The sequence below is a fragment of the Myotis nattereri genome (genome assembly GCF_964212035.1).
Source record: "Myotis nattereri genome assembly, chromosome: 3".
NCBI lineage: Eukaryota > Metazoa > Chordata > Mammalia > Chiroptera > Vespertilionidae > Myotis > Myotis nattereri.
Genome location: NC_138077.1, coordinates 144,914,676 through 144,928,753, shown reverse-complemented (window position 1 = coordinate 144,928,753; position 14,078 = coordinate 144,914,676). Strand labels below are relative to the sequence as shown.

General features: G+C 38.2%; 1 protein-coding gene across 2 annotated transcripts in view; it reads left to right on the top strand.

The window, feature by feature from the left end:
• FNBP1L (formin binding protein 1 like) overlaps window positions 1–10,000 on the top strand; it is a 116,836-nt gene extending 106,836 nt beyond the window's left edge. The window contains exons 11-16 of one of the 2 annotated variants that reach the window (XM_081087746.1): window positions 386–518; window positions 895–989; window positions 3,545–3,693; window positions 6,337–6,495; window positions 7,756–7,801; window positions 8,471–10,000. In XM_081087746.1, the coding sequence (XP_080943872.1) occupies window positions 386–518; window positions 895–989; window positions 3,545–3,693; window positions 6,337–6,495; window positions 7,756–7,763 (544 nt within the window). In that variant the 3' untranslated portion in view covers window positions 7,764–7,801; window positions 8,471–10,000. The remainder of the gene's footprint in view (window positions 1–385; window positions 519–894; window positions 990–3,544; window positions 3,694–6,336; window positions 6,496–7,755; window positions 7,802–8,470) is intronic. The other variant, XM_081087745.1, reaches the window with a different exon arrangement.
• Window positions 10,001–14,078: the final 4,078 nt, after the last annotated feature.

The following is a 14,078-nucleotide window of genomic DNA, read 5'->3' as shown; positions in this document are numbered from 1 at the left end:
GAGGAATATCTTCCAGCCTTTGATGAAGCATATATGTATAGGTCTGTGTGTGTGTGTGTGTGTGTGTGTGTGTGTGTGTATATATATATATATATATATATATATATATATATATATATATATAATCTCACTTAGGAGCAAGAAATGAGAAATTAAATCTAACTTATTTTTGATATTTCAATTGATTTAAAGGGTGTTTCCATAAATTACACACTCTACATACTTTATCAGATTATCTTTAATCAGGTAATATTTTACTAAACTTAAAAGAGATGTGAATCTTTTCAGATTAGGTTGTATGTGAGTCCCCAAATAAAATGAAACTCTTTTATCTGGAAATATATAGAGTGAATATTTAATTTTATGGCTTCCTTTTTGTTTTCAGAGAAGCACTCAACAAAATGAAAGATGTGTATGAGAAAAATCCACAAATGGGGGATCCAGGGAGTTTGCAGCCTAAATTAGCAGAGACCATGAATAATATTGACCGCCTGCGAATGGAAATCCACAAGAATGAGGTAGAGATTTGTATTTTAGCAGTTGTCTGAGATCAATTCATTTGTATAAATTTCATCATGATAGGTTAGTTTTTGCTAGAATTATCTTCAAATATTTATTTAATTTCAGGGCTCATGAACTAAAAGTAAGGTATCGTATGGTACATAATGTTTAGTCCCTTGTTGAAGTTTTTAAATTAAACATGATATATAAAAATAAACACTTAAACTATTTTTTATTAGCCATAAAGTTGATCATTGACCAAACTGGAATAAAGGTTTCCCTTCGCTAAGAATTACATAATCATAACAACTCAAAGCACATTTTAAATGTAGAATATCTTCCGAGCTCTTAAAAGTATTTATTAAGCTCCGTTTTACTTATTTTTTCCCTAAGGCTTGGCTCTCTGAAGTTGAAGGCAAAACAGGTGGGAGAGGAGACAGAAGACATAGCAGTGACATAAATCATCTTGTAACACAGGGACGAGAAAGGTCATTTTTTTGTATTTTATTTGTATTTCTTCTTTTCTCCCAAACTTTTCTCACTTTTTTTTCTAAACTTCATATAATTTTTTTCTTCCTCCCTCATTTAACAAGTTTGGCTTTAATAACATCAGTCTTTTGAACCTAAATTTTCTGTTTCTTTATAATAGCTATAGGTGAAGTATGAAATTTCATATTGCTGCTCAGTTTGTTTGTCATGCATCCCAAAACAGAGATGGGAACATAGAAAGTTCTTGGAGCTGTAATCTGGAGGCATAGGCTCCTCAGGCATGGGGAGATGCCGTAATAGATGGAGTTGGGTAGCTAATGCCAAAGAAAAATTTAACTGTCAACTTGCTCAAAGTTTTGTGAAAAATGTGTATTGTTAGTTTAGACCAGAGCTTCCAAAAGGCACTTTGCTAAGTTTCCATATCATTGTGGCATTTCCTTATTGTAATATGTCTTTTTCTTTTTTATAATAAAGTCCAACAAATTAGCCCAGCTGGTGTGGCTCAGTGGTTGAGCATTGACCTATGAACCAGGAAGTCACTTTTCGATTCCCATTCCAGGCACATGCCTGGGTTTCAGGCTCGAGCCCCAGTAGGGGATATGCAGGGGGCAGCCAATCAATGATTCTCTCTCATCATTGATGTTTCTATCTTTCTTTCCCTCTCCCTTCCTCTCTGAAATCAATAAAAAAATATTTTAAAAAAAATAAAGTCCAACAAATTAGAACTCACCTTAGAGAAGAATTTGAGAGATCTTAGTTTACTACTTAATTACACTATAATTTGATTAAGTTCATTTTTAATTCTTCTGAGTCTCAGTGTCCTCAAATATAAAATAGAGATTAAAATACCCCTTATTCAGGTTATTAGTAATAAATGAAGTAATGTACATAAAGCACTCAGTAGTAAAAACCTGGTTATAGTATGTTCTTGACAAATAATAGTTTCTCCTCTCCATTATCATTTTTTGAAAGAGTACATATCAGTATATCAAACAACACCCCCAAATATATTGGGTTTTGTTATTAGATAAAACCTAGATTTTAATAATTAATCTATTTGGCTTGTGTTATTTAAAACATGTCTTCCACTGACTTATTTCACTTAGCATAATACTCTCTAGGTCCCTCCATGCTGTCTCAAAGGGTAAGAGATCCCCTTTTTTACAGCTGTACAGTATTCCGTTGTGTAAATGTACCACAGCTTTTTTTATCCACTACATAGTGAAAGAGAAATATCAGATGATCTCATTTATATGTGAAATCTAATGAACAAAATAAACTGACAAACAAAATAGATCCAGAGACATGAAAGCATGCAATAAGCTGAGGATCCTCAGAGTGAAGAGGGTGGAGGGCAGGGAAGAGATCAACCAAAGAAATTACATGCACATAGGTATAACCCATGGACACAGGTAGTAGTGGGTGAAGGCCTAGGGAGGGGACGAGAGTGGGGAGGGGGGGTCAATGGGGTAAAAAAGGGACCTCTGTAATAATTTAAACAATAAAGATAAAGTAAAAAAAAAAAAAATGTTTTCCAGGCATACTGAAAGTGCTGTTAAATCTAATCACATAGATTTCCCCATTATTAAAATCTTAATCATTTGATTCTTTAGCAAAATTATTAATATTTTTCTCTCTGGTTTAAAAAGTTGTGAAGAAAAAAAATGCCTTTAGATTACTGAGTTTTTTATTTTCTAAGTTACTAACTTTCCTGGTAACATGATTAGTTGGAAATGAACTTTATTAGGAGTCTTTGGGTTTTTAGTGACAGAATGAAATACTCTGCCCATACTGGCTTAAACTAAAGAGGGATTTTAATGAGCTGACTTCAGAGAGAGCTTAATCTCGGAGCTCAGATGATACATTCTCAGGACTCTGCTCTCTCCACTTCACAGTTCTGCCTTCCACTGTCTTGGCTTCATTTTAAGGCTTCATATGGTCATCTTTCAAAGCTCTAGGCTCATATTTCTCTAGGTTCAAGTCCAGTGGAAAAGGGAGCTCCTCTTTCAACAATCCCAAGCAAAGTCTCTGTGCATCTCTTATATCTGACTGGGTTATAGTCCTACTTGTCAACTCGTCACTCTGGCCATACAAGTGCTGAGTTAAGATGAGCCCTCTGGAGTCAGGACAGAACAAGCCACCTGAAACCTTTTAACTGAACACGGGTCTGGGTGGGTCCTAAGGAATTTTAGGGTCCTCTTGCAAAAGAGATGTGATAAATCCAGGATAATGAAAAACAAGTATCTAATACATCTTTACTTTTTCTCTGGACCTGGTGATAGTGAGAGATATTCACTGAATACATGCTGTGTGTCTAGAATATTGTAGTCTTTTAATTTCAGGAAATTCAGCAAAGACTCATTTTGTTTTAGAAGAGATAGATAGATAGATGATAGATAGATAGATAGATAGATAGATAGAGTCAGTTTTAAGAAAATAAAGATTTAATTTGGAACTATATCACAGATACTTAATTCTCTGAATTGATCCCGAGACAATATAAAAGCTTCCCATGTTTGTGATAGTTGATCAGAGATAATTTTATGTTTTATAGTCCTGAGGGAAGTTACACTGATGATGCAAACCAAGAAGTCCGTGGGCCACCCCAACAGCATGGTCACCACAATGAGTTTGATGATGACTTTGAAGATGACGATCCTTTGCCTGCTATTGGACACTGCAAAGCTATTTACCCTTTTGATGGTATGATTTTTCTAATACATTATATATGATAAAATTGGTTTCTAAAGTCTACATATATGAGCTATCTACTTTAATGTCCTCAGCTAAATAGTACATTGTCAGATAATTATAATCCTAGTTCATTAGTATGAATATTTTTGTTTAACTGTATTACAGATACAGAGATGTTCATTCCATACATGACATTAAAAGAAAATTACCTATTTATCAGTATACTAATACAGATTTTTATTTAATTATCAACTTTGGTTGATACAGAATTTCCCCCAGAGATGTGACTAATGCTTAATGTACTCATTAAAGTTCAAGCAGCTCAATCATGTATCCGCCCACCCAGGAAGTAGAAGGTGGGCGGATGTCACTTCAAGCTCTTCCTTGTAACTTGCTAACATTGGGAGACAAACACATGGCAAATGGCATATCTGAATGCCACCATATCCTGACTCTGTAGGCCACATTTTCAGATGAGGGAAGGAGAGAGTATGGTAGCTTCTGACTTTGCCATCTTTTCCTCTGCAAGAGTTGGATGACAAACTGTGTGAAGGGAGGAAGTCATTGTGGTCCTCTCCTGCAGACTTTTATTCACCCTTTCCTCTCTTGTGGGAAAAGGATTCTGAAAAATTCTGTTCCTCAAATCACAGAGCAGCCCAGTAACACCTTTATAAATAAGTTGTTTTGTAAAATGGTATATGAATTAAGGCCCTTCCCCACCAATTTTATTGGTTTTAAAATTGTGTAAAGTCTTTAGTTACTCCTCATTCTAAGAAAATCTATTTATATAAAAGCCTAATGTGCAAAGTGTCCCCTCGGGAGTTCGACTGACCAGGAGTTCGATCACTTGCTATGACGTGTGCTGACCACCAGGGGGTGGCGCAGAACAAAGGAAGGCCCCAGCCAGCAGCCCAGGAAGGGAGACTCCAGCCAGCCGCTAGGGACCCTACCTGTGCACGAATTTTGTGCACTGCACCTCTAGTATTAAATAAGATATTGCTATAATGTAATCCAGAGACTAGAGAAGGAATTTAGCATATGTTATATGAAGATTCATTTGTGCAAATAGTTACTGCTAAGCAGGTTGGAAGGGTTGGGGGTTGAGAGGAAAGAGCCCTGAGGCTGATGAGGTTTTAAAGAAAGTTTGTGCTCTGTGGCTATAAGCATTCTTCTTCTACCATCACCAGAGTGTAGTTTTCTCTCTGCTCTCTCTTTAAGCTACATTCTTTCCACCTTCTCACTGTCTTAAACTAAAGAAGGGTTGTATTAGCTGACTTCAGGGAGAGCTTAATCTTGGAGCTCAGATTACTATTACTATTATTATTACTACTATTATTATTATTATTATTATTATTTTTGACATGCATGATCTCATTTTATTCCTACAACCCTGTGATGAAGATATAATTATCCCCATTTTACACGTGACAGAACTGAGGCTCAGAGTAGTCAAATAATTTGCCTAAAACCATGTAGCTGAGAGAGCCAGAACTGAAACCTGAGTCTGTCTATTTCCAAAGCCTGTGCCTTCACCCCTGTGGTCGAATGCGTTCTACTCACTGGTTCACTGCAGCCACGTCTCCTGTGGGCATGCGGGCCCTACAGCGGAGAGCCACGCTTCGAAGAGTGGCCTCATTGCTCCTCCACACCCCCTGACCTGAATGTTCCTAAGAGCCAAGAGCCTGATCTTTTCCCCAAACTCTTGGGCCCAAATCTGAAAGCTATCTGGGCCCTTATCTTCTCCCCAAAGTGATACTTGAGAAAGACAAGGGATCTTCCGGTGCCGGGGTCCAGCCCCAGCAGGTCCAGGGGTCCCCAAAGGTGTGGATGGAGTCGGCGAAGAAGGAATGACATGGAGACAGCGTTCAGTTGATCAGCAGCCTAGCCAGGATCTCTAGCCAGGATCTCCAGCCAAGTTCTGGTTAGGATCTCCAGCCAGGTTCTGTGTCCATGTTCTCTTGCTAGGTTCTCCAGGTTCTCCAGCCAGGTTCTGTAGCCATGTTCCTTCGCTAGGTTCTTCAGCCAGGTTCTGTCCAGGTTCTCCAGCCAGGTTCAGTCACCAGGTTCTAGTCAGGTTCTCTTGCCAATTTCTGTAATCAGGTTCAGTCCAGGATCTTTTGCCATGTTCTCTCCAGCGAAGTTCTTCTGTCTGTAGGTTCTATGTAGGTTCTGTCTTCTAAGTTCTGTGTGTAGGTTCTGTCTTCTTAGTTCTGTCTTCTAAGTTCTGTCCTATTATTATTATTATTATTATTATTATTATTATTACTACTACTACTACTATTACTATTTTCCTGATCCACATCTCATGAATTTTCTAGATAGCAATACCACTCAAGTTTGGGAAAGAAGTTGAAGTAGTGAAATCAGTTAGAGTACCCTTGCAAGTCATATGTCATTGTGGCTTATACTTCATCTGTTACATGGGGGTGATATTAATGTCAGCCTGGGAGTTCACATGAGACAATGTATATGAAAGTGTTGGGTAAACTACAAAGTATTGCTACAAAGTAGAGATGTTGCTAATGAGAGTCAGTGGACCTAGGCACATTGAAATTTAGTAGAGTTTCATTTTATTTTGTGTGTTGTTTTAACTTTTATATGAAATTATTGCTGTGTTTAAGTTATGCTTGTACTATGAAAACTCTCATCTAGGACATAATGAAGGTACTCTGGCAATGAAAGAAGGTGAAGTTCTATACATTATTGAGGAGGACAAAGGTGATGGATGGACAAGAGCTCGGAGACAGAATGGTGAAGAAGGCTACGTTCCCACATCATACATAGATGTAACTCTAGAGAAAAACAGTAAAGGTGCAGTAACTTACATCTAAACTAACCAGGCAGCTTTGTGACATAGGAATGATAACTTAAAACAAAAACACACTCAACGGGTGGGATAACATCAGAAAATTTAAAGGGCATCCAAGATTTATTGTTCACTATGTGAGCTGAATGCTCGATCTTAAAGATGTGAATATGACCACAAGAAACTGTTCTCGTTGATGCTTTAACGTGAGTGATGTTGGTGTGGAGCTTAATTGATGCCTTTTGCTTTATGTCTTGCTTAAGTCTGTGTGAAGGATTTGTGTTTTTCTGCCTTATAAAGAATGGGGTTTGACCTATTGGGCAGGAATCCATAGATAAAAGGCACCCTTCCCAAACATGTACATAAACACACTTGACTTCAGAAAACTCAATAAATTCAAATAATTAAAACTGCTATTAAAAGCTATAAAAAGCTGACTCCCAAAGAGTGGTTTTATATAGGCCTTTGAATTTAGCTACAGTCTCCAAGAAGAGAAGTAATAATAGTTGGCTAATTGGATAAAATAAGAATATAACCATTTTTATTTTCCTCCCTATTAATTTTGGTTTCCTAAAAGAAGAAAATATGTACCTAGCACAAAATCTATTGTAGGCAAATCAAGAGACTTCCAAAATAAATCAATCTGGTCTAGCTCTTAGGTGAATAGAATGGCTTTCTTTTGAGACCTAATAATATTTTCAGGCTTACTAGTAATTTTCAGGAACGTACAAGCTCCCTTTCAAATTCATCGAATGCTTGTATTTTTTATCTTGCAAATATCCTTTCGGAAATATCACTTTAGTGATTACTTAGCAGTTATAATAGGAAAATAGATTTAAAATAAGCTTAGAAAATCTTGACTGTAGGAGAAGTACTGGCACGTTTTATGTTGAAAAGAAAAAAACTTTTGATTAAGTGGGTTGAGGAGGTTATCTGTACAACAGTTTAGAGCATTTCCTCATTTTAGCTGGGTCACCAGTTACGTTAGATTCCCTCCCCCCCCAATTAATTTCAACAAGCATTTGTTGGTAGCACTGTACAATCAAGGATTGTGCAGTGCTAGTTGTGCTGGGAATGAAGTGAAGAAGGAGCTACAAGCCTTGTCTTTAATTTTGCTTGTGTTACAAATTTTTCTGGTGTTTTCAGTAGCTGACTATAAAATAATTTTAGGGACATTTAGGACGGACACTTTAAACTGAACACCCCTTTTGGTCTTACCAAAGGTCTTCAGTAATTGTTCTTTTCTTTTTCCTCCTGGACTGCAGGTTCCTGAAGAGGGTTTCTGAGGAAATGGGCAAGATGTTGAAGGAGGTTACATGCAGCTGCTTTGGGGGGGAGGGTGTTAGAGTTGTCAGGCTCAGAGAGAGAGAATGAGAGAAGCAAGATGCATGAGTGCATGCAGACATTATTATTTTTTACTAACTTCATTAGCATTTCCATACACTGTTTTAAAAAATCATTAAGTCCTTAAATTCCTCTTTCACAATTATCCACATGAAGGAAAAAAAGCTAACAATGGCTAACCTTTTTTCCATTTATTTTAATGATGTCCAAATCAGAAAGAATGCAGAGCTGTGAAATTTGTCTTACATTTGGCGGTCCCACCAGCACCATCTCTATCCCAGCTCTGTTTTAATTGACTTTTAGAGTCATTGTCTGTTAGAACCATGGCCATTTGTCAGTGTCTGCCTGCGCCACTTCTGTGTTTGCTTAACATCCTGTTGCATGTGTAGAGTGAGCAAGTTCGGTTTTTCAGGCATGTGTTTATAATCCCTTGTTCTTGTCAAAGTCTTAGTTGTGTTTTACATTTGTAGCGCAAATCACGTTGTCAAACATCTCCAGCACTAATGTTCTCATCCTGTTGTTTGTGTATGCTGTTGTAACTTCCCCACTGCAAACATTCCAGTTTTGGCATTATGAAGAACTAGTTTGTGAACCTGAAGTATTTATGATAAGAAAAAGAAAACATCTATGCTCTAGCCTACAGCCCAGTTGAAAGAACTCTTTGAAGCGTGATACATCTTCCGCACCTCAGTCTGGGAAGAATCTATAGTCAGCACCGAAATCCTGGCATAGGAAACACAGAAGATACTCACCACCTCAAGACAAAGGACTGTTGTCAGAAGTCAGCTGCTTCCATTCAAATGCTGCCTTAAACTAGAGTGCCTAAATCTGTTGATTGCCAACACTACCACCACAGTATCCCACAAAGGGCTATGTGTCAGCTCAGTGTGACCTCCTTTATCTCCCGGGGCTGCTGCAGCTGCGATGCAGCCTCGGTCAGTGGCTTTTAGAGCTCTACCATGTTTGACGGTGCATCTCCAAATTTATGCACCAGACTAAAGACATGTTCAAGTCCATTTGACTTTACTCAGTATTTTTATGAGAAGTTTTATGGACCTCTGCCCCCCTTGTCTTTTAATTTGGGGTTACCATGTTCTCATTTGATTATTACAATGATAGTCTGTTTCCAAGTGATGCTTTTGTTTGAACCAGATGAAAGTTAGTGAAACTTTGTAATGATCTATGTGCACTTTTACTTGTAAAATGGAGATTTCTGTATGTTTATACTGTAAATATAATTGTCGTTAGTGCCCTGTTGCTCATGTTGTCCTGCCTCGCATTTGTGGTTCTGTTAATGACTTGTATCTTAACTAAGTTCTTAGTGGTGTTCAATAGGGAGGAGGGTGGGGTGGGGAATATTTCTACCAATGGAAGCTTCATTAATTTGATTCTTTACTGTTTTGAGGGAAGAAGGAGAACGTGAAATGGTCTGTGTATTGTTGGATTTTAAGCAATATTTTAGAAGTTGTGTGACTGCTTTAATAATTTTTCCCAGTGTTATTTGATTCATACTAGTTATACTAAAGCTGAATGACAATTGTGTGAAAGTTAATGTCTTCATAAGATCGAATATGCCCCTGTTACACAGCTGACGTATAGTGTATTACTTTTGAGGCTAGTAAACTATGAAGTTTAGATTTTGAATCTCGTTACAGGGTTATTTATATAATGTGACATTACTCAATACTGACAGACTACATAAAGTAGTTTTAAATCCTAGTGCTATTCGTATTTGAAAGGTAGCAATGAGGAGGAAATGTGATCTGGCTGTGTTTGTCTTCTGTACAAAGCCTGAAGTGCTTGTGTGTGTTTGGCTAGCAGCCACAGAGGGCAAAGTTTAAGGTTTTCTTGTAAGGACTAACTGTTCTTTTCAAGCTACTGTTTGTTTTTCTAAAAGCAGGATTTGCTTCCTTAGGAGGCAAGTTCCTTCACGTGGAATAGTGCAACCTGTATATGGGTTATTACAATAGGAAAGACATTTGTACTTGCACAGTTTAAATCATTCTTACATTTTGAACATGTGAATTGTCCCAAAACTTTAATTTTTCAATAATTTTTACTCTTTTTGTGCACATGTTGATTTCTTAATGGTAAGTGCTTTGTTTAAGATAGTGTTCTCTGTTGAGAATATTTTCATGAAATAAAACAATCTTTTCATGGTCGGTTAAGGTGTGTAATGTGTTATCTCTTATTGCTATGTGAACTAAAGACTTTGTTCTTGAATGTGCTAAATTCCAGATAATGTAAAATAGATGATAAGTTACATAAGTAGGAACATCTGTGTTAAGCAACGTTTTTTGCAAAGCAGTTTTGGAAATTCTACTTTTTAGTTGCACTTAAGCTTTCCTAGAGGAAAAAAGTTAATATTTCTTCACAGTGGATTTGAGTTGAGTGTAATAGTTTGGATTTTAAGTCTTTGTTCTGCAGTAGCTGTGTTCACAGACCTTCCTTATGCACCACCTCATCCTCCGCATCCATGAGGACTCTCTCTGTGCCACACGCTCTCAGCATTTCCTGTGCTTCTTGAATTTCTGACCAGTTAGAGAGAGCACCTTTGTCTTCTGATGACCATAAATAGGATCATATCTGTCATTTTAGGAAGTCTTAATTTCATAAGGTTCAGCATTTTAAAAGGGCAAATATGAGACTGAGTGGTTACTTGATCCTGAACAATGAGGGATTGTAATTGTTGAGATCAAAATTTAGAGATTCATGCCAAGCTGGAAGTAGGGACACATACAAAACAAAGCGATAGGAAAACTGTCAACAACAAAAATTGCAAAATGAAAAGGGCTTTTACTATCTGAACTAAGATCAGGAAGCCAAATCCTACTTGTTAGGGAAAGATAATATCCTTAAAACAATCCTAACAAAAGCAAAAGTATCTTCAGCCTTGTTGAAAAGGCTAGATTTTCTTTGTGAGGAGGTATTAAGTGAAAAATTATAAACACCAAACCTATTTCAATGAGCTCATATACCTGGCATCAAAGATATTCCTGAATATAGTCACTGTTAATATTCTAAGAAACTAGAAAGTGTAAGAGATGCCAAAAGATTGGGGGGTTGAAAAATTTATCTTTATTTTTCTTAATTTTTTCACATGGGTATTTTCCTCAACCTGATTAACTTTCCATGTTTTTGAGCTTTGCAAAGATCATGTCATATTCTGTATTAGCAGGCCTGATATTCAGCCACTGCACACGGATATAGCCATAGTTAATGCTAAATACTGAAATATTTCCATATTGGTTGGTAAATAGTAATTCCGAAAAGAAGTAAAACTGGCTACTCATATAAGTTCTGGTACATATTGTTTATCTCAAACCACACATGGCACCCTGTGATGCGTTCATTGTTTAAACCCCTAGAGTGCCGGCGAGCACGATTGCGCTCCTCCTGTCTTTCGCCGAAAGGGCCGGGAGCGCTATTGCGCTCTTCCTGCAGTGTCCAGTTCTAAGTCTGCTTTTATTAGTGATGATGATATTGCTAAATATGTCAATTCTTGCTGTGAAGATGACGATTTTGTGGAAGATATTGAATATATAACTTCCTTTACTTGAGATTCATAATTTTTTTCCTAAGTTGCTGTAAAATCAGCAAAAATGCCTTGGCAATTTTAGCATAGTTCCTAGGATATTGGTTGGCACTCAAAGGGTTAAGCACTGAGGACAAAAGCTGAAGGGCTTAACTATAGATTTACTATTATTTCAGGTTTGGGAAATCTTGGTTTTGTAAGCTCCTATCCTGCTCAAGGGGATCCTGGAAGAGACTGGGTAGACACAGGTGTTTGGGGACACAGCCCTTCTGTAGTCAAGTTTTGTTTTCCCGGGCATCTTGTTCTGTGGTGGAGGGCGGCCTGTCCTGTGCACTGAGGAGGTGTGAGGAGAAGGACTCCACCAGGACTCTGTTTAGTACCCAGGAGAGTGTGCCCTCTAGCATGTGACAGCACAGCTCCCACTGTGTGCGCCACCCTCTGCCCCTGGCGCACCTCCGGACGGGAGTATCACATTTGTGTGTCCTCTCTGCCTTCACCTCCACCTCCAAGTCTACCTTTCTCCTCCCTTGCCTGGGCCGACCACGCTGCTTGGACTTGAGAATAATTTGAGAAAAAGTGAAGTCATTATTTGACAACTTGATGCAAAAGGAAGGTGATGGATCTTAGGCTGCAGGGGTTAACAATGGTGTGGTCATTTTAGAGGTTTTGATGGAAAATATGTCAGGGTAACTGAAGAAGGAGCCTCTGCAGATGAATAGGCAACAAAGTTCCCAAACCCCATGAAGAGAGTAACTAAGGAGAAAGACTGTCTGCCTGAACAGATGAAAGTGCCCTATTCTGGAAAAAAAAAAAAATGCCACAAAGGTAATTTGTTAGTAAATAAGAGGAGCAAGAACCAGGGTTTAAGGCAGGATGGGGGATAGGTTAATGCTACCTTTTTGTGCAAGTGCAGTCCTGTTGATGACAGGACAGCCCTTATCTCTTAAGCTGGTAACCTCCGAGCCTTGAAAAGAAAAGATAAATGCCAGTTGCCAGTCTTTTGGTTGTACAGCAAGAAGGCCTGGGCAAGGAGAACCCTTTTTCTGGATTGGTTCTGTCAATGCTTTTCCCTGAAATCAGGAAGTACCTTCCCAGTAAGGGACTGCCCTTTAAAGTTCTTTTGATAATTGCTCTGAGTCAGTGCTCTTAGTCACCCAGAATTCCATGAGTTCAACACTGAAGTGTCAAAGTGGTCTACTTGCCCCCAAACAACGTCTATTCAGCCTCAAAATCAGGGAGTCCTGTAAGGTTCATTACACATGGTACTCGAGAAAGGATTGTCAGCACTATGGAAGAGAACCTGGTAGAACATGAAAGTCTGGAAGGATCACACTATTGAAGATGCCATCGTAGTTACAGGAAAAGTGTGAAAGCCACCAAACCTGAAACAAGTCCCAGATAAAGAAAATGGTCCAGATGTTGTGCTGGACTACAGGATTTATGACAGAGCCAATTAAGGAAACCATGCAAGATTGTGGATATGACAAAATACTAATAAAAAAGGTGAGTGTGGCCTGGCTGGTGTGGCTCAGTGGTTGAGAACTGACCTATGGACAATGAGGTCATGGTTCGATTCCTGGTCAGGGTACATGCCTGGGTTGCTGGCTCTATCCCCAGTAGGGGGGTGTGAAGGAGGCAGTGATTCTTATCATTGATGTTTCTATCTCTCCCCCTCCCTTTCTCTCTGAAATCAATTTAAAAAAAATTTTTTTTTAAAGTGAGTGAGTGTGTGTGTGTGAAGGCTTTCAAGATGAGGTTCTTGGAGAAATTCAAGAGCTAATAGACACCACCCCAGAGGAATCAACAGGAGATGACGATGGAGGTGAGTGCCTCCAACCCAATGTCAGGTGATAAGGAAGAAAGAAGAAGCAGTGCCAGAAAACAAAAACACAGAAACTAAAGCAAACAGAAAAAGGATTGGTACCGTATAGAAACATTTTTAGAGAAATGAAAAAGCAAAAAAAAGACAAATTATGATATGTCTGTAAAGTTACACTGAGTGTGCCGGCCTCTCCTGCCTCCCCTTCCACCTCCTCCATCTTGTTTCCCTCTGCAACCCTGAGACGGCAAGACCAGCCTCCTCAGCCGGCCTACTCAATGTGGGACCAGGAGGATGAAGGCCTTTTGTGATGATCCACTTCCACTGAATGAATAGTAAATAAGCATCATGCTGTACAGTTAATAAACTTACCAGTTTTGTGTGTGTGTGTGTGTGTGTCTTTGTGTGAAAATCTAATAACTATATGGTAAGAACTGTATGAGATGTTTTTGTGTCATCATCATCGCTTAAGTGTTCATCGTGTAGAACGTCATGTATTTATGGAAGTGGATTTTCATTACATCAGCATAAGATGAGTGATACTCAATATAGAATTGATAATGCATTAGTTTTCTTACTGTTTTATAAGTTTGCTTTCAAAGAATTACATTACTGTACAGTATGCCTCTCTTCTAATTGGAGATAATGCGTATCAGCCTACCATCACAGGTAAGTGGTTTTTAAAAAAGTAACAATGTTTTCAATACCATATTACAAATATGACTGTACTACTGTATACCATAAAAATTTCATAACGATTCATTCATTAGTGTATAGGCTAGGTTACTGTAAAGGAGCCCTATTGATTACAGTAGGCTACCACACAGCAATCATATTGCTGCTGCTTCATTATCAGTGCATGAATCGTTATATGCCTGCAATATTAATTT